The sequence below is a fragment of the Fukomys damarensis genome, unplaced genomic scaffold (assembly GCF_012274545.1).
Source record: "Fukomys damarensis isolate Sample0158 unplaced genomic scaffold, DMR_v1.0_HiC HiC_scaffold_14, whole genome shotgun sequence".
In the NCBI taxonomy this organism is placed as follows: Eukaryota; Metazoa; Chordata; class Mammalia; order Rodentia; family Bathyergidae; genus Fukomys; species Fukomys damarensis.
Genome location: NW_022900926.1, coordinates 60,231,966 through 60,255,859, shown reverse-complemented (window position 1 = coordinate 60,255,859; position 23,894 = coordinate 60,231,966). Strand labels below are relative to the sequence as shown.

Below are 23,894 nucleotides of genomic sequence, written 5' to 3'. Positions count from 1 at the left end.
TTTTTTTTTTAATTGTGGCATCTTTCATTTTTCATTACTTCAAAGATTCCATATTAAAAATAAGTTTTATGATAAATAACAGGCCTTTCTCTTGAGTGATTAAGCCACGGTAAAAAAAGTGAGTCTTATGCTTTGCAAATACTCTATTCAAATTGGATGAAATACAAACTTGTTAACATTTTTTGGATGTTTTATACGTCTATGTCCATATTTAACAGTGAGGAGTGACATAAAGACCAAGATTTGTTTTATCTTATGCATCAACTTGTTTTAAAATGATCATAAATATTGCTTCTCTGGAGATATTGGAACAAGCCACGAGGAAGACCGGAATGGGGAGAAGGGCAGTGACTCACAAGACAGTGTCCTTTCGGGGAGCCCCACCTGAGAAGGGGCTGATGCCCTCCCTGGCCTCTGCTTGGATAGCTTCACACCCCAGCGGTGTGGCTTTGTGTGGAAGAGATTCCTGGTCTGCCCAGAGCAGACTTCCAGAGTGTCTGCCATGATGCCCTTCCGCATTCTCTCTCTTGACCATCGTAGATGGCCACCTGTTTGAGCTGGCTGGAACAGTAACAGATTTCAGGTGATGTGACACAGTCATCAGGGTGGGACCCTGCGTGAGAGTAGAGAGGTTTGGGGCCGCCAGTGCCTCCCCGTCTTGGGAGCCTCGCCGGCACTGCAGCAAGCCATCCTCCAGCCACACAGCGGTTGTGGCACTTTGTTCCAGAATTAAGCCAGGGCGGTAGTGACAAGGCAGGTGAGAATTTACCAAATGCTAGACTCAAGATTCTACCTTTTCCTAAATGGAGGGAGGAATCAGTCTTTCTAGTGCAAAAAGGAAGTGTGGGCTCCCACCATGCTGTTCACATGGGTGTGTCCTGGCCCTGAATCATGTCTGTGCTCTTAGATCAGCCTCTGTCCTTGACCCCTCCACACACACACATGCACCCTTTCTTCAGAAGCCACATTGGAGTTGGGATTTAACTTTGACAAATACCACATGAATGCTCTGACACCGAGCTGAGAGAGTGGGATCAGCTCCCTGGAGAAGGAGAGAGCTATCATCACTCTGAGCAGTTATTCATACACAGTGCCACCAACATGGGTGGGAACTTGAAACAAAGCTATGAAAGTGAGCATCATCCTTTCAGTCCCTGGGGTAAGTCAGTGGCAGCAGGGGTTGGACCACCCAGGAGTCATCCATGCAAGGGGCATTTCAGAGTCTGCCTGCTTTCATGGTCATGCTGTCTTTGAAGCTTTAAGCTCTTCCATCAGCCCGGTGTCAAACTGACCAGTACACATGGGTCATTTCTACACTAAAAACTTAAAGGGTAAACGACACAGGAAAGACTCTTGGATAGGAATGAACTGTGATTTATGGCATGGGAACACCATGGGGTTTTATATAGTGTTCTGTGATTCGTAACTGGTTCTCGCATCAACCTTCACATAATGACTTCTCGGCCATTTATGTTATAGAACCTTCACATGCCAGGAGAATTTATGTTTATGAGATGAATACATTATGGCCACCCCCATATGTGCATTCCTTGCTCACAGATTTAACCCAGGGTTCATTTGAATTATTCCTAGGAAAGTCGAGCCTCAAGAAAGGGGCAGCAGGTTCAGAAGGAAAGCATGGACACCATTGACCATGCAAGTCACCTTGTAAAACAAGCCCGCAATATGACGGATAAAATCCAAGGTAAATGTCTTCTGCCTGCTCCACTTGATGTCAAGAAAACATGCACTTTATTACCAGCAATTAAAATAAAGGCTACTGTTAATGATTACTAAGTGCCCAGCACATGTTGTTAAAGACTTACATGAGGTTTGCATTTCAGCTTTGTTTATCTGGGACTTTGGAGCACTGATTCCTACTTACTATCTGTTGATATTTAAGAGTGTGCAAAGTCATTCCAAACTTTTGCAGAAGTGCAAAGTCAAGGAAATAGCATACTCTGGTGTCTCTAAAATGCAAAAGCTGAGCAAAAGTCACACATTTTTTTCTGTTATTTGTAGAGATAAAAAGTAGCCTTTAGAATGTGAGTGAACTGACCCAAGTCACCCTGAGCTTTTTCTGTGAAGTTGTTTTCCCAGGACCTGGACAGTCAAGCTGCTCAGGTCTCCAAACCAGAGGAAAGGGGAGGAGGAGCTGTGTGAGACTTTTGCCAGAAAGTATATTGACACAGTCACCCTCCTGGAGGTTCAATGATTTGTGCTCCAACTTCTAGCAAGCTGTATCTAGAAGACTATCTTAATACTTCACTGAGAGCTGCCTTCAGTTTTCCACCAGAAAGAGATTGCATTTATTTTAGGACTGAAAGATTCCCTGGTTTAGAGTCTGCTAAGATCTGGTATTTGCATATTTCTGTAGTTTTTATTATACTATATATTAAAGGCTGAGTGACAACACCCAGTGCATCTCAAGGCAAACTAACAGTAAAGAGACCCACAATAGGAGAATCCTTTTAGAGAGGTATCCGTGGCATATTCCACCAAAGGGACTTATGAAGCTAAGATTAACCCTTTGCTACATTTCTTTTGTTGCCCGTAATATGCAATTTTTAAATGACATGCAACTCAAAACTCCCCACCCCACGCTCACTGTCTTATGCTTTTGCATTTACTGGCAGTGTATTCTATTCCTGGACCGTGTTAATATTGATTTGTTCAAAAAGTGAAGTTGAACCTGGAATATTAGATAACCTCATTCAATTAAGAAATAAATTTTAGGCAGCAAGTAAAGCCAGAACCTTAGGAAGCTCTCCAGAGAATATAATTCACTTTTGCTGTTTGGTAACCCAAAATGTTATTTTAAAGCGTTTCATTTGAAAAGAATCTGGACTATCTTATCAACCTTTGAGCATGGAGAAGGATGAAAACTTCCACATAAATGCAAATGGGAAATGGTAACATAGCAGTTTTTAATATCTTTAAGATAATGTTTAAACAATCTCCAAAGAGCAAAGACAAATACGTTATTACCTATAGTTTCTTTTTTTAATCTATGGTAGACAGCTAAAATTCAACGGGCCAAATTTGTGAACATAATATTTGCATCTGAGTGCCAAAAAATTTAGCTCTGCAACTATCAGAGCTGAGGAAAAATACCTATTTTAGTTTATTTCAAGGGTTAACATTTTAGACTTTATTTAATCCCTTCCTTTTTTTTAGCATAACTTGATTTCACTGTAGCTCTCTGAGTAATATTTATAGCAGTAAAAATTCTCTACCATTTATCTCTCTCGCTTCAGAATTTAGGAATCTGTACAACACCAATGACATGTCATTCCTAACTCCCAACCATCTCTGAAACAGCTGCTGGTGACCTTCAAGCCATTAGGCATATAAAGTACAACCCGTGTTCTGGGGTGTTTTAAGTGACACCAATATTTGTTTACCCACCTGGCTGGCTGACCACATAGATCACAGTAAACCACAGACACATTTCATTTACACCAGGAAGAGAAAATGCTTCCCAGAGCTGCCAGGGGACACAGTGACCATTACATGCCTTCCTTCTGATTATATGTGGGGGATTGAGGGAGTTAGAGAACTATGGAACTATGCCAACTACATGCACGTGCTTAAACAAGTCACGAAAACCCTGAGCCTCCCCGGTCCCTTTAGTCATAAAATTCTCCACCCTACTTAAGTATGGTGAAAAGACCCAAAATCAAAATTACCCAGTCTTGACAGTCACTGCAAAAGGAAAAAAGCAATTGCCAAAAATAATTCTTATTAAGCAAGCCCTCACACCATACTATAACAAGTGCTTATTTTGTTATCTAGTCTGTGTGACAATCCAAAAGGCTCATATGGGAATCTTGTAAAAATATTCTCATTTCAGCTTAAGGTTTTGTTTCATTAAATCCTTGCGTAAAATCCAGTTACTACCGCCAATGGAGCCCACGTATGACAAGGCATACCTCCAAACATTTTCTGCAAGTTTGTGTTTCCTTAGAACATTGAACAAAGGCCCCAGATTTTATCCTGTGACCATAATCGTTCTCGAATCACTGGAAACCAGATGAGGGAAGCAGAGCAGGGTCTGGAGCAGCCACTCCTATTCTGAAGTTGCCAAGGGAAGCAGGGAGGAGTGGTCTGCGGGGGCCCTCCCGCCCTCAGAGCCAGTGGAAAGCTAAGGCTGACGCCAGAGCTCTCTGCACCACACTGGTGCCATCCTGGACCCACGTAGGTCCACTGCTGCTCTACTGCCGGCCCTCAATCCCCTGTGCCTCCCGTCACCTCTCTTCCTGTCTGTCTCACTGTGTTCCTCCTTTCAGAGATCAACCACAAGATGCTCTACTATGGGGAGGAGCGGGAACTCGACCCCGAGGAAATCTCAGAGAAGCTGGTGTTGGCCCAGAAGATGCTGGAGGAGATTCGGCGCCGTCCCCCGTTCCTCACCCAGCAGGAGCTTGTGAATGCAGAGGCGGACGAGGCCCAGGAGTGTAGGTGCCCTCGGCTCCTGGTGGATGGCTGTCTGCCCACATCTGCTCTCTTGTGGGCAAGAAAGGGCACAGAGGCTTGGGACACATGATCCAGAGAATAGTTCTTGGTGTTCAGAGCTAGGGAGACTTAAGGTGGCCTCCGGGCATCATTCAGGTGAATCTGACTGAATTACCAAGAGGTTCAAACCCAGCCTCAACTTTGAGCCCTTCTGAGACAGCGAAGATTCCACACGGGTCTACAGAGTTTTTAGTTATATGGGGAACAAATCGGGGTTTAGCAATTGGTGAGAACATGTAAAATGGGGGGTGGAATTAAGAGAAGGGTTACTGAAAAGGCAGAAATGCTACACAGCAAGCAGCACTGGTTTTAACAACTCTCTATTCCCTAATAGGAGAGTAACGTTTCCCTTAGTGATGAGTATAGGCACCAAAGAACAACAGTAATATTGAATATCAGTTATCAGTCTCCATCTCTCCATACACTGCAGACATACTCATTTGAAAAAAACTTTTTTTTTTTTTTTTTGCTCATGGTTTCATGGGCTGACAATCTGAGTGGGACTCAGCTGTGTATCTCAAATCTGCTGTTCACTGGTGTCTGCAGCAGCTGAGAAGGCTGCATCTGTCTCTGCCGGTGTCCAGACCTCCTCGAGAAGGCCAGCTCAGGCTTTCCCAGGCCTTGAGAGGACTAGAGTGCCTCACCTATGGGGGACGGGTGTGCTGCTCTGGTGTCCGAGCAGTCCCCTGGGAGTGTAGTCAACCTAGTAACCAACTAGAGGGATGGAGTTTAATGAATGGAAGACATTTTGTGAAGAGGAAAAGGAGGGAGAAAGGAGAAGATAGATAGCCACCCTGATAAGAAAGAATCAGGGTAGAGGCTCTGAAAAGATGGAGGACCCGGGGACCCTTTGTTCTCAGCTGTGTTTATGGGGGTCGGGCCGGTGAGTGACTCTTCCCTCCTCCCGGAACTTGCTGTGACTGGATTGGCTTCTGGGCAGCACTGCCTAACATCATTTCTTCTGGTGGTCTACGTATAGCTCTTTTTTTTGTCTGATTGTCTTTGACTTACCTTTGAGGCCTTATCCTTGCATTGGTTAGAGTTGGTGAGGGGCGTGTAGTATCTGCTGTGCTCCGAAATGACCCTGGAGTGGTTAACGTAAGGTGAGTACACATGTATATAAGTGTATAGTACACACAGCCTTAAGGTTAGTTGGGCCTCTCCTTTTGCTCCCCTGTATTTTATTAGAGGGGAGGCAGCATAATGTCTGTGCACCTGGCTTTCTCTGTGTCCTGTCTGTTGGCTCTTTTTTTGGTCTGTTGGTGGAAGTCCCAAGGCCACTGGTGCATTTCATTATTTGTTTTTTTCTTTTGCTTCTGCTGTCTTTGACTTGCTTCTCAGGGGGATTGTTCTAAGAAAGTTTGTTTTAACTCCTGATTGGCTGTAAGACCTAGGAAGCCCCTGTGTTACCTTCTTGTCTATAGACCCTTGTCCCTCCAAATGGGAAGTAAGGCACCTTGAGGCCTTGGCGTGGAGCTCCCATTACATCACATCCATTCTTGTTAAGATCAACCCAGACTCAAGGAGCAGCGAGATAGGTTCCACTGTTGTAGGGAAGAGTTGCAGAGAAAAGGTGCTCAATTTAATCTGCACAGATTGATGAAATCACTGATTTCATGTCATACTTTAGCTGTGGCTGATATCTCACAGCAGTGTTTCAATATCTCAACAACCCAAAATTAGTAGTTATCAGTTCCATCTCTAGATCTTACTATTAAAGAAGTATATATATATTTATATATATATATAAAATGCTGTTACCAATTTGCTTTTTATACATCAGTCACCTTTTAAATTCCATTCATTTTAGAATATGTTGCTAAGAAAGGGTCAACAGTCTTCATTAGATTACAAAGGGGCCAGTGGCACATAAAGGGTGAAAGAGCACCAGTCGCTTTCCTATAGCTGGCACTGTTAGCTCCTTCAGCAGTTGTGCATACAGCAGAACAACAGTATTGTCATAAAGGTTTATTATGGTCATAGATGTACAAAGTCTTAGCAGCAGTGAGAATCAAAGAAGAACCCCAGTAACATGGCTGAGTTGGGATGAGAGCCGCAGCGGGAAAGGTGGGGCTCTCGAGTCTCAGCAGACCTGGCTGAGCCCCTCCCTGTGTGGTATTTAACAGGACTGCTGGGGCTGGGGGCAGTCACATCTTCTGAGTGCGGTCATGACCACTCCTCACTCAGCCAAGAACTTGTGTCTTCTCACAGAAATAGAAGAAATGTACATATCAACATGACTGATGTTCCATGAAGAAAAGTAGAATTAAGGCACATTGTCAAGACATATGCCCTTAGAGAGAGAATAAAGGACACACACAGTTTAAGGAGATATCACCGCCATTCAACCTTTATTCCACCCAAAATCACAGTTTGGGTTTGACCCAAGGAACTAAAAGCAGTTGCCTGAAGAGAATACAAAAAAAGAGTGGTTATAAATATCATAACATTTTACCTTATAATTCACAAGATGATTTTGGTTATTTTAATAGTAAACAATTATACTATATTCAAGTCCCCTTCATAGGACAAATTTATTAATAACCCAAGTAATAAGAGGATAATGATGTGGTTTCCACATAAAGCATAATCTCTGTGGGAAAGCTGATCGGACTCTTCCCTTAACTGTTATCTGGGAGTCCTAAATAAAATGAATAGCATTTTTTATTTCAAATGTAGAATGTGAGGCTATTTATGTAAACAGGGGCTTCAATTCCAGTCACAGAAGAAAGCCCAGCCGGGATACTCTGCGACTTTGCCAAGCGCTGAAGGAGGGAGAGGGGACCTGGAAGCAGCTGAGTCTCATCTCTCTCTTCCCAGTGCTGAGCCAGGCTGAGAACTGGCAGCGGCTGCACAACAGTACTCGCTCTCTGTTTCCCATCGTCCTGGAGCAGCTGGCTGACTACACCGCTAAGCTGTCTGACCTCCAGGAATCACTTGACCAGGCCCTTGACCACATCAGGGATGCTGAAGACATGAACAGGGCCACTGCAGCCCGTCAGCGGGACCACGAGGTACGGTGGACCATGTCCACACCTACTTGTCCGATATACATGGTGTGAAGAGCCCCAGGAAGACAGGTGGTATAAAATCTGTGCAAATTAGGATATCTAAATGCTCATGTTTTTCAATAAGATGCATTCTTGTTTCTATAAACTAATACAAGAAGAGTATGTACCTAAAATCAGGTTGAAACTATAACAGTTTGATTCTGGCTTTGACAAGAATGTAATTGTTCTGGTGCTTGTGAACATTGTATGGATTTGTTGCTCTTGCAGCTGGTTAAGTGACACGTTGTCTTCCCTGCCCCAGTACTAGGGGTCTTTTGTTTTTCGTTTGTTTTGTCTCTTTGTTTTAAGACAGGATTTCACTCTGTAGTCCAGGATGGCCTCGAACTTCCAGTGGTCCTTCTGCCTCAGCCTCCCAAGTGCTGAAGTACTCAGGTCCTCAGTCATGCTAGGCAAGCCCTCCACCACATCCCAAATCTGTTTTATTTTTATTCTGAGAAGGGTCTCACTAAGTTGCCCATACTGTCTTTGAACTTGTAATCCTCCTGTCTCAGCCTCCCGAGTAGCTAGGATTACAAGTTTTCACCACAATATCTAGCTAATGCTCTATTCTTATCTGTAACTTTTGAATATTGAAATCACTACAACACAAAACTCTACAGAGCCACATGTCCTAAATATGTACAGTTTTTGGAAAGGCACATCACACCTGCTATATGTACTTTTTGGAAACACATAATAAGCAAACCTCACAGCCTGGCTGGTCAGCAGCTACAGAGGTACAGAGATGAATTGAAGACAAAGCTCTGCAAATACGAAGAAGTAAGAAAGTACCCAGATGGTGCAATAGTTTGCTAATGTGATCCCCCGGAGAGCTGGTGACCAAATGCGCACACCAATCAGCACATGTGCCACAGGGAGGGGCTTCTTCAGAGAGGATGGCACCTGCCCGCTTGGCCATATTCATAAAGCACCATAAAAACCAATGTGGGCAAATAGAAAATAGCTTTGAGAGAACTCACGTTTTTATTACCAGTAAAATGGCCAAAGCTGGGCTTTCTGCTCCGATGTGCAGCCACACTGACCCTCACTCGTGCATCACAATGTTGCTAAATAAGTGAGTTACTCAGGCCAGCACCATTTGCAGTAAGAGCCGACTTAGCCGCTGCTTAGGTCACAGTGATCACAGTGGTGTTCTTTACAGTGCTTGCGTCTGACAGCAGTCACTCGAGGTGACCACTTGCCTTGCCCTTGAAACTCCCCCTTTCACTCCTCATATCCAGTGCTCCCCGTATTCCCAGTTTCACCATCGGAGTATTTTCCTCTCTCTTCCCTGTTTTCTTTTCTCTGAAACTTCATTTCTCAACCAACAGCTTCCTCCCTCTCTTCACCACTCTTCTCCCATCCACGCCATCCTCCAGGCCCATCTAAACCACAGTTCTTTGACTGCCCATTTACTTTTAAAACCTTCCATTATCTCCTTACCAATAGAACAGTACTTTTGACACTGTAGCTTGTGAACCATTCAGTGGGTTATAAAATAAATTTGGGTGGTTGTAACCATCATTTTTAAAAAGCTACCACAGTTCTTTGACTGCCCATTTACTTTTAAAACCTTCCATTATCTCCTTACCAATAGAACAACTTTTGACACTGTAGCTTGTGAACCATTTAGTGGGTTATAAAATAAATTTGGGTGGTTGTAACCATCATTTTTAAAAAGGAAAAGAAAGAAGTAAAATAGAATAGAAAATATCAAAGCACAACACGTGGTTTCATCTCATTTTTGCTATATATGTGCACTGGCTTGCAGCCCGTAATACATGTTTTATTGCGAGTTGTGGATAACAGTTGAAAGGCGCTGGACAGTCCTGCCCTTCAGTCAGCATGTGGGACTCTTCCTCCAAGCCACCTCAGCCTTGCTTCTCATGCTGTGGTTCACACAGTCAGTTCAGGCATTTATCATACAACATAATCTTCCCTGCCTGGAATGCAGACCTCTTGTTCCTCTCTCCCCACTCATTAAGTCTTCTCTCTCCTATCCAGTCCTCGAGGAAGCCTACCTTATATTCCAATCCTGTGATGCCTGGCACATACAGTGTGTGATCAAAAACTGCAGTGTGTGTTTAATTACAAAAATTATTACAGTAATTGCAAGCTGGGCCTGATGGCACACACCTGTAATCCCAGCACTTGGGAGGCTGACACAGGAGGATTGACACAAGTTCCAGGCCAGCCTGCAAAACAAAGTGAATTCAAGAGCAGCCTAAACTACATGGCCAGTCTCAAAACAATAACAACACAAAATGCATTGCCATTAAACTCCTTCAAAATACTCTCCCTCACTTGAAACACACTTAGCTCATTGTCTTGCCACTTCCCGAAGTCATTCTGGAGGTCCCTTTTCCTTGAGTGTCTTTGGTTGTACCATTGTGGCTTCCTCAGTGTTCTGAATCAATTCAAAATGTTTATTTTTCAAGATAATTTTGATTTTTGGGGAAGAGCTAGGCATCACATTGTGCCACATTCAATGAGGTAGATGAAGGCACACTGCAATGTTTTTATGAGCCTGCCTTTTGGCTGGGTGGTACTTGGCATGAGCTTTCACTATCATTTTAATCATGTCTTGAATCCCAGTGAAGGACCTCCAGAATGGCTTCAGAAATCAACAAGAACAATGGGATAAATATGTTCAAAGCAAGAGGAGGATTAATGGCAATGTGTCTTTTGCTGAAGTATTTTTATATTTAAACATTTGTTGTATTTTGATCACCCCTTGAAAATCTGTTTCTGTATTGTTGTCTCTCTTCCCCACTATATCAGGGTCTCCAAGATATTAGAGAATCCACCTTAGGGTCCTAAAGTATCTATCCCATTGTCTGACACAGTAACAGTTCAGGGAATGTCTTATTGGTTTAATGAAAATTTTTAAGGAATTTCCAATTGTAAGATTCTGTAGTTTTGTCAGATTGCATTCAAGTTTATTGATGATTTCTCTTTGGTTCCAAGTGATAAGTGATTCCTCCTTCCCGAGATATTTAAATCCATACCTTACCCTGCAGGATACTATTACCCTGTTCCTGAGAGGGAATTTAGCATTTTAGGGGCTCACAGATGAAGACTCCCAAAGTGTGTCTGGTACTGAGAGCCCTGGAGGGAAAAGCGGACCTGCCAGACAGACCAGTCCTTGTCACACAGGCTCAACAGTGATACAGAGACCAAGACATGACCCCTTAACATCAGGAAGGAAGGTTTCCTTACAGGGAAGCATGACCTCTTCACCATTGCTGGGAAACTGCGTGCTGTTCCCCTTTCAGACTGTGAGCTGACGGGCCCAGCCAAGTGCTTTGTTGCCTGTGTAGGACTGCTAGATAACGCATGCAAGGATATTGTGTGTTAATCTGTGCACTTCCCCATTCATTTATTTTTAGGACTGGATCTTGTAGTTAAAAGTCCTTTGTAAATCTCATAATAGGGAGGGTAATGCACAGTGAATTGAGAGCCAAGTATATAACCATGGGCACAGAACCACTTATTTGCTAATGGTTGGTAAATCAGTGTGCGTAGCAGGGAACACTGGACTTTGTAAACGCAATAGGCAATAAGTGGACAGTATTACGCATATGAAGAGACTTTAGTTCTAAAAGTGAATACTGTGTATTCCAAAATAACTTCTGATTAAACTCTTCTCATGCAGTCTTTTAAAACCTTAGCCATGTGGATACCAGGAATTTGGCATGTTAGTAATTCAAACAGATGGCAGGCCTCGATTTAGCTTTGCTAAACAAACTCTTCTACTCGGTACAAATGAACAGTGTGAAGATTTCAAGAAGAGAACAGCGTAGCAGTGAGGCTTTGTAAAGCCCACCTTGGAATCAGTGTTCCTCTACCTAACTTTTGCACTTGGCATGAGGCAGAGTTCCCCCCACCTTTGTCCTCTTTTCCCCCCCGCACTGACTTCACCACCCTCGCTGCTCCGTTCGGCGGAAGGGATCCCTGGTTCCGAGTCCGTATCACAACTGAGCCCACCGCACAGCTTGCATGTTGGTGTCTGTGCAGCAGCTGCTGCATGTGCCGTGCTGTTACCTGCTGCAGATTCACTCTTTTTCCATTTCGAATTTGTCCACTCCTCTTGAAGCGTCTTCTCCCTTCGGCGGCACCAGGTTCCAGTCAAGTTCTCCTGCTTAGTGATTCTGTGAGCAGTAATCACCTGAGCCTGCCTGGGGGACCTTTTTGTCTGCCTGCTCCAGCCCAGGCTCCCACCTCCTATTCATATCGCTTCACAGTCAGGTTCTGAAGCAACCTCTCTAGTTGTAAAGAAAGTACGTGATTAAAAACTTCCTTTGAAAGGATTCCATGGCCTCCTACTTAAAAAAGGTAAATTGCCTAGCTCTCATCAGGGTTTCTTGACTGCCTCCTAGCCACTGGAGATCACATGGTTTGTTTTGTTTTGTTTTGTTTTGTTTTTCTCTCTCGTCTCCTTTGTTCATGGTACATACTGTGCGTAACTCTCTGATCCATGGCTAATTCTGTGTAGCCTTGAAACTAGCTTCCGTGGCTCCCTCTGTAGAGTTCCTCACCTACTTACTAGACTCCAGCGGTTCTCACACCATTACATTCTCACACGCACACACACATCCTTTCCATGAAAACACTGTTCACTTGTTCATAGGGACGGAGGCTGACAGAGTCCATCTCAGCCCCAGGTTATGAGCCTGTGTGTAGGAGGAAGTCGCTCCCTTCTCTGCACTGACACAGCCATAGGTGAATATAAAATGCTGTATTTTTACAGTAGATAAAATATCTTCTTAAAGATACCATTTAAGTAGTCTCATAAACCAAAGCTTTGCCTTTCAGGAGAGTTTCTGTCTCTTTAGGGTCAGGATGATATTTTTCTTCAATGTATGTGAAAAGGGTGGTGAAGCATGCTGGAAAGTGATAATTATGTTTTCATAATTATTAGTTTTTGAAACTTTCTTTTGTTCAAGTTGATCACTTTTCTGTGAAGATACCTTTTTTGTTTCAAAGCTAATTTAACTCCTCTGCTAATGCTATGGTAAATGGAATAAATCGTTTAACTTGAAGTGTATTGTTCCCAACCACTACAAATACACTTTTCGTGCAGTGCTGTTAGCACACAGCTTTGAAGTCTGACCTGGACTTCAGGGTGTTAGCAGCCTTCTCTTGTGTGGCTCCAGATACAAATTACAGAAAGGCTCGTAGCTCAGACCTGCTGAAAGGAAAGCAGTCCCGGCGAGCACTAAGTGATACCCACCTTGTTCTTCCTCCTTCCTGTCCATCCACACCCTTTGCACCCATCCTTTGCTATAGAGCTGTGCAGTGACCATTTCTAGGGGAGATAAGAATAACTGGCTCACATAACCGCTCTGTTGGGCATTGTGGCTACTGAAGGAACATTGATGTTTTTTAGTGGTATCAAGAGGAAGTTTGAATGAAGTTCTTTCCTATCCCTCTACTCTCATCTCTCCTTGCAGCAATGTATTTGGAGAAGATGGGGTTTGGCTCTTCCTTCCAACTAAACCAGGAAACAGTAAAAAAGGACATTAGGATGAACTTAGAAAGTTTAAACTTATTCCCTTCTGTGTCTGGGCTTCTATAATTATTTTTATAATATCTTAGACTATACCTAAACCTGTATTTCAACTCTAAATTACTATTTTTTAAGTCATATCATCTCACTTTTTACTCAAACTGTAAAAGCATCTTTTACTTTTTTATCCTAAGATTCATTTTGTTTTGTTTTCAGGCTTTGAACTCATTTAAAGCTTCATAGTTTCTCAGATCCCTAACATCCCTGCCTCTAGAACCAAAAAGGGAGGGGAGAAATTAGAACATTCATAAAAAAAAAAAAACCTCTGTTAGTAATTTCTGCCCTCAGAAAGCCTGAGCACCTAATCCAAAGAGCTTAGAATAATATAAAACAAGAGCACAAGTTTGTGCTTTGAGAGTTAGGTCCACTTTTAATTTATAACATATTGGGATGCTTTTATATAGACTTTGTTCTTATCCAAATGTGTTATTTATGCCAGGTCCAAACTTAGCACGTGAGAAATGCTTTCAAAATGAACTCATCTTCCAATTACTGCAAGTGTACAGCCTATGCTCAGTCCTGTATCTGGAGTCCCACTTTAATTATGGAGAAAAGAGTTGGCTGCCCTCTCTGCAGTGCTAGTTCTTTAAGATAATGATGCTGTAATGGTCATCATAACTAACAGCTTTACATCACTCAATGTGAGAGTTTGTTCTCTCCATATTATAAAGGAGGAGCCTGAGTACAAGGTAGCTAGTGTTTGCTAAAGGGGCATAGCAGGTAAGTGATAGGGTTGCTTGAGAATCAGACCTGAGCCTGAAGATGACAGGCTGGTGTTTGCTGCTCTCCCTGACACTGTGTGTGAACACATTCTCTTCCTCTGTCCCTTTCCTTTCTTTACCACAGAAACAACACGAGAGGCTGAGGGATCAGATGGAGGCTGTGAACACTTCTTTTAGTGTCTCTGCAAACTCTCTGGCAGAGCCCCGTCTGATTCTTGTGGAACTTGATGATATAATAAAGGTAAGGACACTTCTGACTAGTCTATGGTTGCGTTTAAGGCAGGCTAGAACAGTGGCTCCATGTCACAGAAGAATAATCAATTCAAGTCTATCACAATATTAAAATTATAAAATTAGCAGTCATTGTACAAATTAGCTGAGTGTGGTGGCCTATGCCTACAATACCAGCACTTTTGGGGCCAAGGCAGGAAAATCACAGGTTCAAGCCCAGCCTGGGCAACTTAATGAGACCCTGTCTCAAAATTCAAAAAAAAAAAAAAAAGGTCTGAGGAAGTTGCTCAATGTAGAGGCCCTGAGTCCATTCCCCAATACCTGATGATGACATCAGTGACAGAAATCCAGTTTATTGTACTATGTGATAGCTCCTAGCCAAAGTTGGCTACTTAAATTAACTATAAGCTGCTTATAATTCAGGGACATTACAAATATAACACCTTAGTTGAATTAGTCACATTTCAAGTCCACAGTAGCTCTAAGTGGCTAGCGGCTACAAAATTCTCAACAGCACAAATATATCTGCAGATCCATCCTTCCTCACTCTACTCAAAAATTTGTATGCTTAATAAAGCTGACATTTAAAATGAATAAAAGTCACAGTTTCAAAGGCAGAAATTTTCTAGTAACATGCAGTGACCCAAGCTACCATGAAATCCCTCTTAGTCTACCTTTGCGAGGATGTGAGATGAGAATCATCCAATCACATCTTGGTCTTCAGCACCAAGCTCCTTGTCTTCTCCAGTCCAGGTCCAGGCCCTGTGCATGGTGACCTGAAACTCCCCATCGGTGAGCAGGCTCCTCTGACCTCCAGCTTTTGGGCTTCTCCCCTACACATTTTCCTCCAGCCCACCTGTTTTCCCTCCTGGGGATGCACCCAGCTCTGACCACCAGTAACTGTAACTCCCCAGTCTCTAAGCACCATCTCACTTCTCCCTGGAATGCCCAAGCCAGCAATCCTCGGGCTACACCAAGAATTCTCACCTCATAGCCAATCCATTTGCCTCCAGTCTAGACCTTCAAGACTCATTCTCTATGAAGTAGCGGAAAATTATTTTTTTAAATGATCTGATTACACGGCCAGGGCTCTAGCCCAGCAGCAGAGCTCCTGCCTGGCACGCATGAGATCCTGAGTTCGATCCCCAGAACAACAACAACAACAATATATATAAAGCCTTTAGTGACACTTAACAGAAAAGAAACAAATTATTCTGGACAGGATAATTTTATGTACAAAGGCACAGTGGCCACAGAAATTATGCAGTGTTACAACAACAATCAGACAAGGTGGGGCCGCAGGATGTGGTGGGGTGGGAGTGGTGGTGATGAAAGATGGAACTGGTGAGGGGGAGGGGATCTGCCCATGACACCACATTCAGAAACTGGATTTACTCCTTCAAAGCAATGGGCTGATTCCGAGGAGAGTAACGTGATCAGATTTGCTTATTAGAAAGACCACCTTTCTTGAAAGAGGGTGAGCACTGGATTAAAAAACTAAAAGCCTGGGCTCAGGCAGAGAAAAGAACACTGGAAGGAGAGGAAAGGGCAGGTAGTCTAACCCTGAGGACACCAACTGATAAGGTCTTTTTTCTGGTCAGGAGAAAAGAGACCCAGGGATAGCAGAGCCTCAGAAGCCACAAAAGGAGAGAGTTTTGAGTCAAAGGCAGGGACCAAAATCTCAACAAACACAGATAGATCCAGTTTAAGAAATGGTGGCAAATGGAGCCGTCTCTTAGAGTCAGCCATTGGAGACATCAGGGCCATTCTGTGGAGGGTACTGCATCGAAGGGAAGGGCCTACTGGGGACTCAAGAGTCAAGGGTTTTTTTAAGTTTGTTTCTTTGTTTTCCCATGGGAGAGACTTGGGCACATTACTATCTGAGAAGACTGAATAGTAAGGAGCAAGAGAAACAGAAACCTGGGTCACTGAGAGAATAGAGGATCACTCCTTACACAGAAAAGGAATAAAATAGGAGAAAATGTATTATGAGTGTAGCTATAAATTAGTTGAGAGGGTTGGGGTTGCTAACGGATGGCTGGGAGTATTTCTGTTTGTTGGTAAGTCTCTGAGGGGGCTATCAGTAAATAGCACCCCTTTTTGGCACCCAGTTTCTACATATGTTGGATGTAGCTAAGTCACAGGCATGGCTTTAGGTCTCAGCTAATAGGGATTGCTGATAGCCCTATAAGTAGGCAGCTCCCTCCACCCAGACAGGCAACAATATGACACTTTCATATGAAGAAACACAAGAAATAGACCTTCTGCTGACAGCGTGCTTCCAAAAAGAGGGGGGAGTTCAGCAGAGCCTGTGCAGTGAGTTATTCCTCCAAAATTCACCAAGTAAGTCACCTCCCCTCATAGGGGCAGAGTTGGAAAGGGATGGAGAGATTGCACGAAATGAGCTCCCTTCATAGGAGGGAAACATCACAAGTGTGGAAGCAATGTTCCCTTCTACTAGTTAGTTTGTGCCTTCAATAAAAAAGAAAATGAAGTGGTCTGTTTAGAATCAGGTAGAGGGTATGGGAAGAAAATACGATTGCCTTAGGAATGATGACAGTGTTTATGATCATCATTTGGGTGAGCAGAAAGGAAATGTCTTTCCAACAGTGAGAGCCCAGTCAAGCCTGGAAGCCACAGGTTTGCAGGACCATCCAGCTGCAGCTCTGTGGTCTTTGGCCATCATTATTAGGTCCAGGATTGGCTAGAGAACCAAGGGGGATTGTAGGAGTCAGCCAGATGAAATCCAGCTGAGAGTCACAGGAGGCTGTGGTGCCCACTGGGTTTAACACCTTGAACACCATTAAGTGTGTTTCTGCTCTGATGGGTAATGGGATAGAACAGAATGGAATCAGTTGAAAGGCTAGAGAGAAAGTGAAAACGTTGAGACAACATACATGAACAACTTGTTTTGAGACAGTTTCCTGTGAAGGGAATGGAAAAGTGGCACAGTATCAAGGAGATGTGCAGATAATGGAGGATCTTTGTTTGAATTAGTTTTATTTTTTTATAGGGAAAGTTAGAGAATAGGGAAGCAATCAGTAGGAAAGGTGTTGAAGGTGCAGGTGAAAAAGATAAATTCCTATATTTTTGGATGTTCCGTGAGGAAAATGTTTTTAAGTTCTCCTAAATTCAATTCGCTTAACATTTCAAATTTCTCTATTTAGAATGCATCAGGGATTTATGCAGAAATAGATGGAGCCAAAAATGAGCTACAAGGAAAACTGTCCAACCTAAGTAACCTCCGTCCTGATCTAGTCCGAGAAGCTGTTGACCATGCACAGAATCTCCAAGAAGAAGCCGTGGAGTTGAGCAGGTAGTGTGCTGGGGTTGGGAATGCAAATGCCTACACAGCCCAGGTATGACATTTCTATTCAGCTGTGTGTGCCGGAGTCACTAGGACACAGTGGGTTAGCCTTGGATTTGCTTTCTTGTTGATTTGTTTGTTAGTTGCTCCGTCCAAGAGTCGATCATCATTTACTGCAATTGCTTTGGGGAGATGGGTTTTTTTTTTTAAATGTCAGATGCAGAGCCTGTATTCTGGATGAGGGTACAGGTAAGAGCTGTTCCAGTCATTAATAGGATGGTCTGAGGCATGTTGGTTAACAGCAGTAAATAAGATACTTTCGCGAGGTCTAGTTCTACAGTCATTACATATTTATTTCATAGACTGCCTTTGCTTTCCTCACTCAGGTACCTTAAATAAAGCCGCTTAGGGGCTGGCAACAAATGACTTCTGGTAAATACTCTGCTCTTTCTGTACTTCCCAGCAGAAACTATTTGATTTCCACATCTGTTAAGAGAAAACCAATTGACAATTTTCCTCAGAGTGTCTAGAAAGAGTCACACGTCCCTTGGGCACTCAATTAGTAGTAATTGAAATGTACTGAAAGATTGGAATTGAATTCATGACCCTGAAGTAATAGATAAATAATGAGATCATTATAGAAAAAGATCACAGATCTGGCAGTTATAAACAAGGGCTAGTAAAGATCATGAATAAAATAAGGACCTATATTAACTTTTGTTTAAAACATACATCACCTTTTTATTCCTATTTGCCAGAATTATCAAGTGCCCTTCCAAATCTCCAACAGGTTAAGAAAGAGAAGAATGTAAAACCCTGGTGTGTGAGGTAGCCTCAGTGTGATGCCCCTGGAAAAAGTGCTTTTGATGAAGGCAGTAAAATGGACTCAGACAAAACACTGTTTGGGTAATAGACTGTATTCGTGGAGAAATGCTTTTGAGACCCATTCTATAACTGACTTCATTTTCTTTTGTCATGTCCAATACTGGGGTTCGAAAATGTACCTTCTCTAAATGCCCCTCTGCACACATGTTCCAGGAGGGTCCAAGGAGATGCCCACGGGCTTCATATGGAACATGATCAGTATGTCAATCTCCATGAAGTTCCTTCCATGTTTGGAATATTTCCAGTTGAACATATCCACAGAAATATTCAAATGTACAGACACCTCCCTTCAAAATGTGGCTCTCCCTCAGTGTGTGTGTGGCATGCGCAGTGAGTTACATGTTATGCTAAGGACAGATATAATTCGTCCAGAAGTTTTCATTTCCAAAGTGTCCTTTAAACATTAATACAGCACTCATTTTGTGCCTAGTTACAGAAACAAAGTAGCAACACCTTTTTCTTCAGTCTCTTTGGAATTTCTACCACTCTAGCCAGCAAAATCTTAAAATATTAATAAATATTTTTAGTATTTTGTTCCTGTTATCCCTTTTCTTTTGGACCTTTTTTGTCTGCCTCCTTAGCTTATACTCTCAGCCAATTCTAAGAGGGGCTATGGGGAGGGAAGGTAGCAGCATCAGGATCGGAATTACCTTCACAGAGAGGGCTGTGTCAGGGTGCGTAGGACTCTGATGCTGTCTCCACGAGCACCTCTCTCCATAAAGTAGACTGGGACTCTTCTGCGCTGCCTTGGTATAAAGACTAACATAAATGTTATCATTATCCTCATTTTTCTTTTGGTTTAAAAATGAAAATGAAAACACCATTGTAGGAGGAGGTGACTCTGAGCCTAACAGCTCTGACACGGCCTGGACCAGGAGGGATCGGGCTGAGAATTGTCCACAGCCCCATGGGCCAGGGGCCTTACAGACAGCGCCCGTGTGGGTCCTGCAGCGTTGCGCACTGACCAAGACCCTGAGCACCTCCTGGTGTTACCAAGGAATAGCATGATAGCAGTTACCAGCTTAAGACTGCATATATCAAGACGGAAGCTTTGGAATGAGATGTGAAAGTGGGGGCAGAGTTTATCATAGAGAAAGAAGCAGTTTTCATCAAAATACATTTTGTGGATGCACGTACAGGTTACAGTTCCTATTCAGGAAAGAGTTTAGTTACAGTAATAAGCCCTGAAGTGGATTGGGTGCCGGGTGTAGCACACCACATATTTGCCTATCTTCTTCTGTTGTGCTTGTTCTTCTGTTGTTCTCCCGGTTAGCACCGGCACTTACTAAGGAAATGTTTGACGGACTTACTCAGGTCAGAGAGGAGCAAAGGCAGAGAAGTGGTGTGGAAGGGCCAGGATGAGTGAGGCTGAGCTGGGGCTGAGTGCGCAAGACACGCGACAGGGCTTCGGACAGGAGGAAAACCCAACAAATCAGCGTGGCAGGAATGCATGCACTCTCTCTCAGAGACCCGGCATCTTTCAGAGAGGAGTAACGGTGCCAATTTGGGTATGGAGTGGGTGAGGATAGCTTTAGGTTCACTTTTTGTGTGACGTCCATAATATACATAATATAAATAAACTGTTGCTGGAGGAGGTGCCAAGGGCTGTTTTTAAATCATTGGGCCCATTTTTGGTGGCTACTACCATGGAGCTGAAATGGGGTAAAGTTTCAGAGGCAGCACAGGCAGAGTACAGAGACAAGGCAAGGGTGACTCAGGAAAACCTTGCAATCAGGTGACTTTGAATAATCAGAAAGAGGTATCTGTGGTACCAGAATATTAAAACCAAACCCGGAAAATGGCCCCATTTCCCAAGGAGATAAGAAGAAAAATAACAAAAAATTTGTTAATTGCAGGAATTTGCACAATTCAGATACAAATGGGCTAGTGCAGAAGGCTTTGGATGCATCAAATGTCTATGAAAAGATTGTCAATTATGTTGGTGAAGCCAATGAAACAGCAGAATTGGCTTTGAATATAACTGATCGAATTTATGATGTGAGTATTCCCTTATTTTAGGGTTTGCTTATACATTGTCTCTTCCCATTTTGGCTTTTGTATTTTTTAATTCATCTCTTGTACTTCCAAAGTAAAGTGAAAATGGCATAAAGTGCCAAGGGACTGAGAAAAGACCATTTTATGCCTGAAGGTGTTAGTTATGTGCTGTATTCCAGTTAGCAAATGCTAATTCCTTTGACAACTTTTTTTTTTTAGTCAGAGTCCCTAAGCAAATATATTTAAAACTAGCATCTACTGATACAGAAGATGCATGCATTCCAGCTTTTCAGCTTTCACTTATTGTGTGGTGTCTGTGCTGTGCTGAGGGCTTGGCCAGGGCACTGTTACAGCTTTGCTGAATCTTCCTGAAAAACTTTTATCTTGAAAATACCAAAGACTTTGTTTATTGTGTTCATATTTGACCTTGACTTAGAAGTGTGAAAAGGAAGCTCTATGAATTTTTCTTGGTACTTAGCAGATAAACTATGTCATTTAAATCCTTAAACCATGAAATATGAATGTCTTCTCATGTTGTTTTACTCTCTATACCAAATTCCTTTGTAGGCTGTGAGTGGGATTGATACTCAAATCATTTACCATAAAGATGAAAGCGACCACCTTCTCAATCAAGCCAGAGAACTGCAAGCAAGGGCAGATTCTAGTAAATATCTTTACTTTCCTATTTTCCTTTTGATTTATAGCTTCTTCTCTCAGACATTTAGACAGACTTTTAAAATCTAGGCTCAAAGAGTAACATCGCAATTAAACAGTACATCAGGATTGCCTATTCAGAATGATGTTTTAAAAAGCAAAGATTTGATATCTTAAGATAAATTCTGATTTTAAAAGTAGCTTTCATGTAGTAAAACTGGAAACATAATTATGCAACATATGATGGGTATTCTTGATAATTAAATAAGCTAGAAATGTATCATAAATGATAATGTTTAATGGAAATATATCATTAATAAACAACTTTTTAAAGCCACAAAACATACTTAACACTAAAACAACTTTGCTCACACTTAACCTTTCTTGAACGATTCAGAAGTCCCTTTAGAAGTGTTCCTGTAAAGGGTGGGTCATGCTCGCTGTCATCAGCTGGGATGAGGGTTCCCCAGAGCCCCCTGCTGAGGCACACTTACTTCTGGCTCCTGCCTTATGGCTGACTGTACTTGGGATAAGCCCAAGGACCAGGTGGAGAGGAGTACTTCCAAAGGCCAGTGTCTGCATCTGCTAGACAACGCAGGCACGGTCACGAGTGGGGTTGGGAAAGAAAAATGAGCAAAATCACTTCAGTCCATGTTAAATCCTGTCAGTTACTCTTCACAACAACTGAGTAAACTAAGAATTTCATTGAGTACTACTCAGCTGTAAAGTAGTGAGCTCGTTCCTAAGGATTTTTGAGCGTTGTTAATGAGATTGAAAATTCATTCTCTGACTTGGAACTACCACCTGAAAACAAAGGCCAAGTTTGAAACCACAACCTCCTGCACTTTTATCAAAGCGGGTGATCTGAAGTCTAGCCATAAACTTTCTTTTGCAAAGAGTTGCTAACTAGATAGATAAAATAAAAGCACTTTGATTTTCATGTGTGGAATGCTTACCAAATTACCACAAAGCAAATATTATTTTACACTTACTAGGAAAATATAGGTAATAAAAAATGTGATTAAGTTTCTCTACTCCAATTTGTAAGTCATTGATTTATCATATAAATCTAATCCTAAACATATTTTTTCAGAATACTAGTAGGAGTAAAGAGTTGCACTATGAGCAGCAAAGTATGTTTAAAGTGTTGCCATGTCTGTGTATTATTTTTGTGTCTTCTGTTATGAAGACTAAAATATGTGAGTCTTTGTGATGTAGTAATTTAATTATTTGCTGCTTGATTTATAACTTATAACTTATCTTCCAGCAAGTCTAGTGTTTCTGTTTTAATATTTAGATCTTTAATCCACTTGGATTTTAATTTAGTGCATGGTGAGAGATAAGGGTCTAGTTTTAATCTTTGGCAGTTTGAGACCCAGTTTTTTCAACACCATCTATTAAAGAGGCTCTCTTTCCTCCAGTGGTGATGGACAGCTCCTTTGTCAAAGATGAGGTAGTTGAGTACATCCTATCATTATTGAGTTTTTGAACCTCATGAAAGCAACTTTTCTATTCTGGGAATAGTATCTCTCCAAAGTCCCATGTTTTATGTCCAGTAAATCTCCATGCATCCTCATCTCTGAACATTTTGGAGATCTAGGTATTTACTTCAAGATTTTTTTTTATTAAACTCCTTCAGTGTTTAAGGGATGACAAAGGGGTGTTAGGATTATGTGGTTCAAAAACTTGTACCATTATCTTCCTTTTGTAGAACGATATGTGTGATACAAAGTCAGGTTTTCAGATAAACCATTACCAACTACTGAGTTATACTATAAATTCAGATTACTATGTCTTTATTTTCAAATGTCTTTCTATGCTGATTAATCTTTATCTCTCAGCTTTCCTTCATCACCTATGTCAATAGCTAGCAATCTGTACTGAACTCAAGAAGCTATTTAGAAGTTTTCTACTGAAAAGGTTTATGTAAGACAGTAAGTTCCAAATAGATCACACTTCCATGAAACATCTTCTTACAAACATTAGTTCTTCTTTTTTTTCCTTTTATTAAGCTTATTGGTACATTCTAGGTGTACACTACAGTTACATTCATTACTAGGATCTTGTACCTTTACATGACAGGTCTTGGTTCTCATTTTTTCCCCTTGTCCCCACCCTCCCTTCACTGCCTCCTCCCCTCCCCATTTACAAACACTTTATTTCCAATTTTTCATTTTTTCATGCTTTTTTCATTTCCCTTCTTCCCTTTCCCCTACCCTTCCCACTTTCCCTACAACTTAAGCCCTTTTCTTCCTATTTAACATTCTTAATTATCCCATTAGGATCTTGTGTACTATTATAGTTTTTCACACCAGAGAAACTATTCGGTTATTTACACAGGTATGACTTACTTATTTCACTTAGGAGTATATCCTCAAAATGTATCTATTTTCCTATGAATAAATCTAATTTCTCATTCTTTATGGCTTAGTATTCCATTTTATAGAAAAACCACATCTTCTTTATCCAGTTTCCAACTGATTGGCAAATAGGCTGTTTCCATACTTTATTACAAACTGTGCTACTATAAACATAGGTGCACATATGTCACAGTGATATAATTCATTTAATTCTTTTGGAAAGATACCCAGCAGAGCTATGGCTAGATCAAATGGAACCTCTATTCCCACCTCTTTGAGGTATCTCCCTACTGATTTTCATAGTGGTTACACCATCTACACTCCCACCAACGATAGAGAAGGGTTCCTTTCTCTCCACAACCCCACCAACATTTGTTATTGTGTGATTTCTTGATAGCAGCCATTCTTTGTGGGGTGAGGTGAAATTTCAGTGTTGTTTTCATCTGCATCTCTTGAATGACCAGTGATGTGGAACATTTTTTCATATATTTACTTGCTACTTTTACTTCTTTGTCTAAGAAATGTCTGTTCATTTCAGATGCCCATTTTTGAATTGGGTCTTTATATTTGGGGGGGGCTGATTGTTTTGAGTTCTTTATATATTCT

The 23,894-nt window shown here is 41.9% G+C and overlaps 1 protein-coding gene across 1 annotated transcript in view; it reads left to right on the top strand.

Annotated features, from left to right (window-relative positions):
- The window catches only part of Lama4 (laminin subunit alpha 4), a 148,674-nt gene that overhangs the window by 66,515 nt on the left and 58,265 nt on the right, over positions 1-23,894 (top strand). Inside the window, exons 12-18 of the mRNA XM_033763178.1 lie at positions 1,594-1,705; positions 4,290-4,457; positions 7,336-7,529; positions 13,981-14,097; positions 17,255-17,403; positions 20,136-20,277; positions 20,842-20,938. Of these exons, the coding sequence (XP_033619069.1) occupies positions 1,594-1,705; positions 4,290-4,457; positions 7,336-7,529; positions 13,981-14,097; positions 17,255-17,403; positions 20,136-20,277; positions 20,842-20,938 (979 nt within the window). The remainder of the gene's footprint in view (positions 1-1,593; positions 1,706-4,289; positions 4,458-7,335; positions 7,530-13,980; positions 14,098-17,254; positions 17,404-20,135; positions 20,278-20,841; positions 20,939-23,894) is intronic.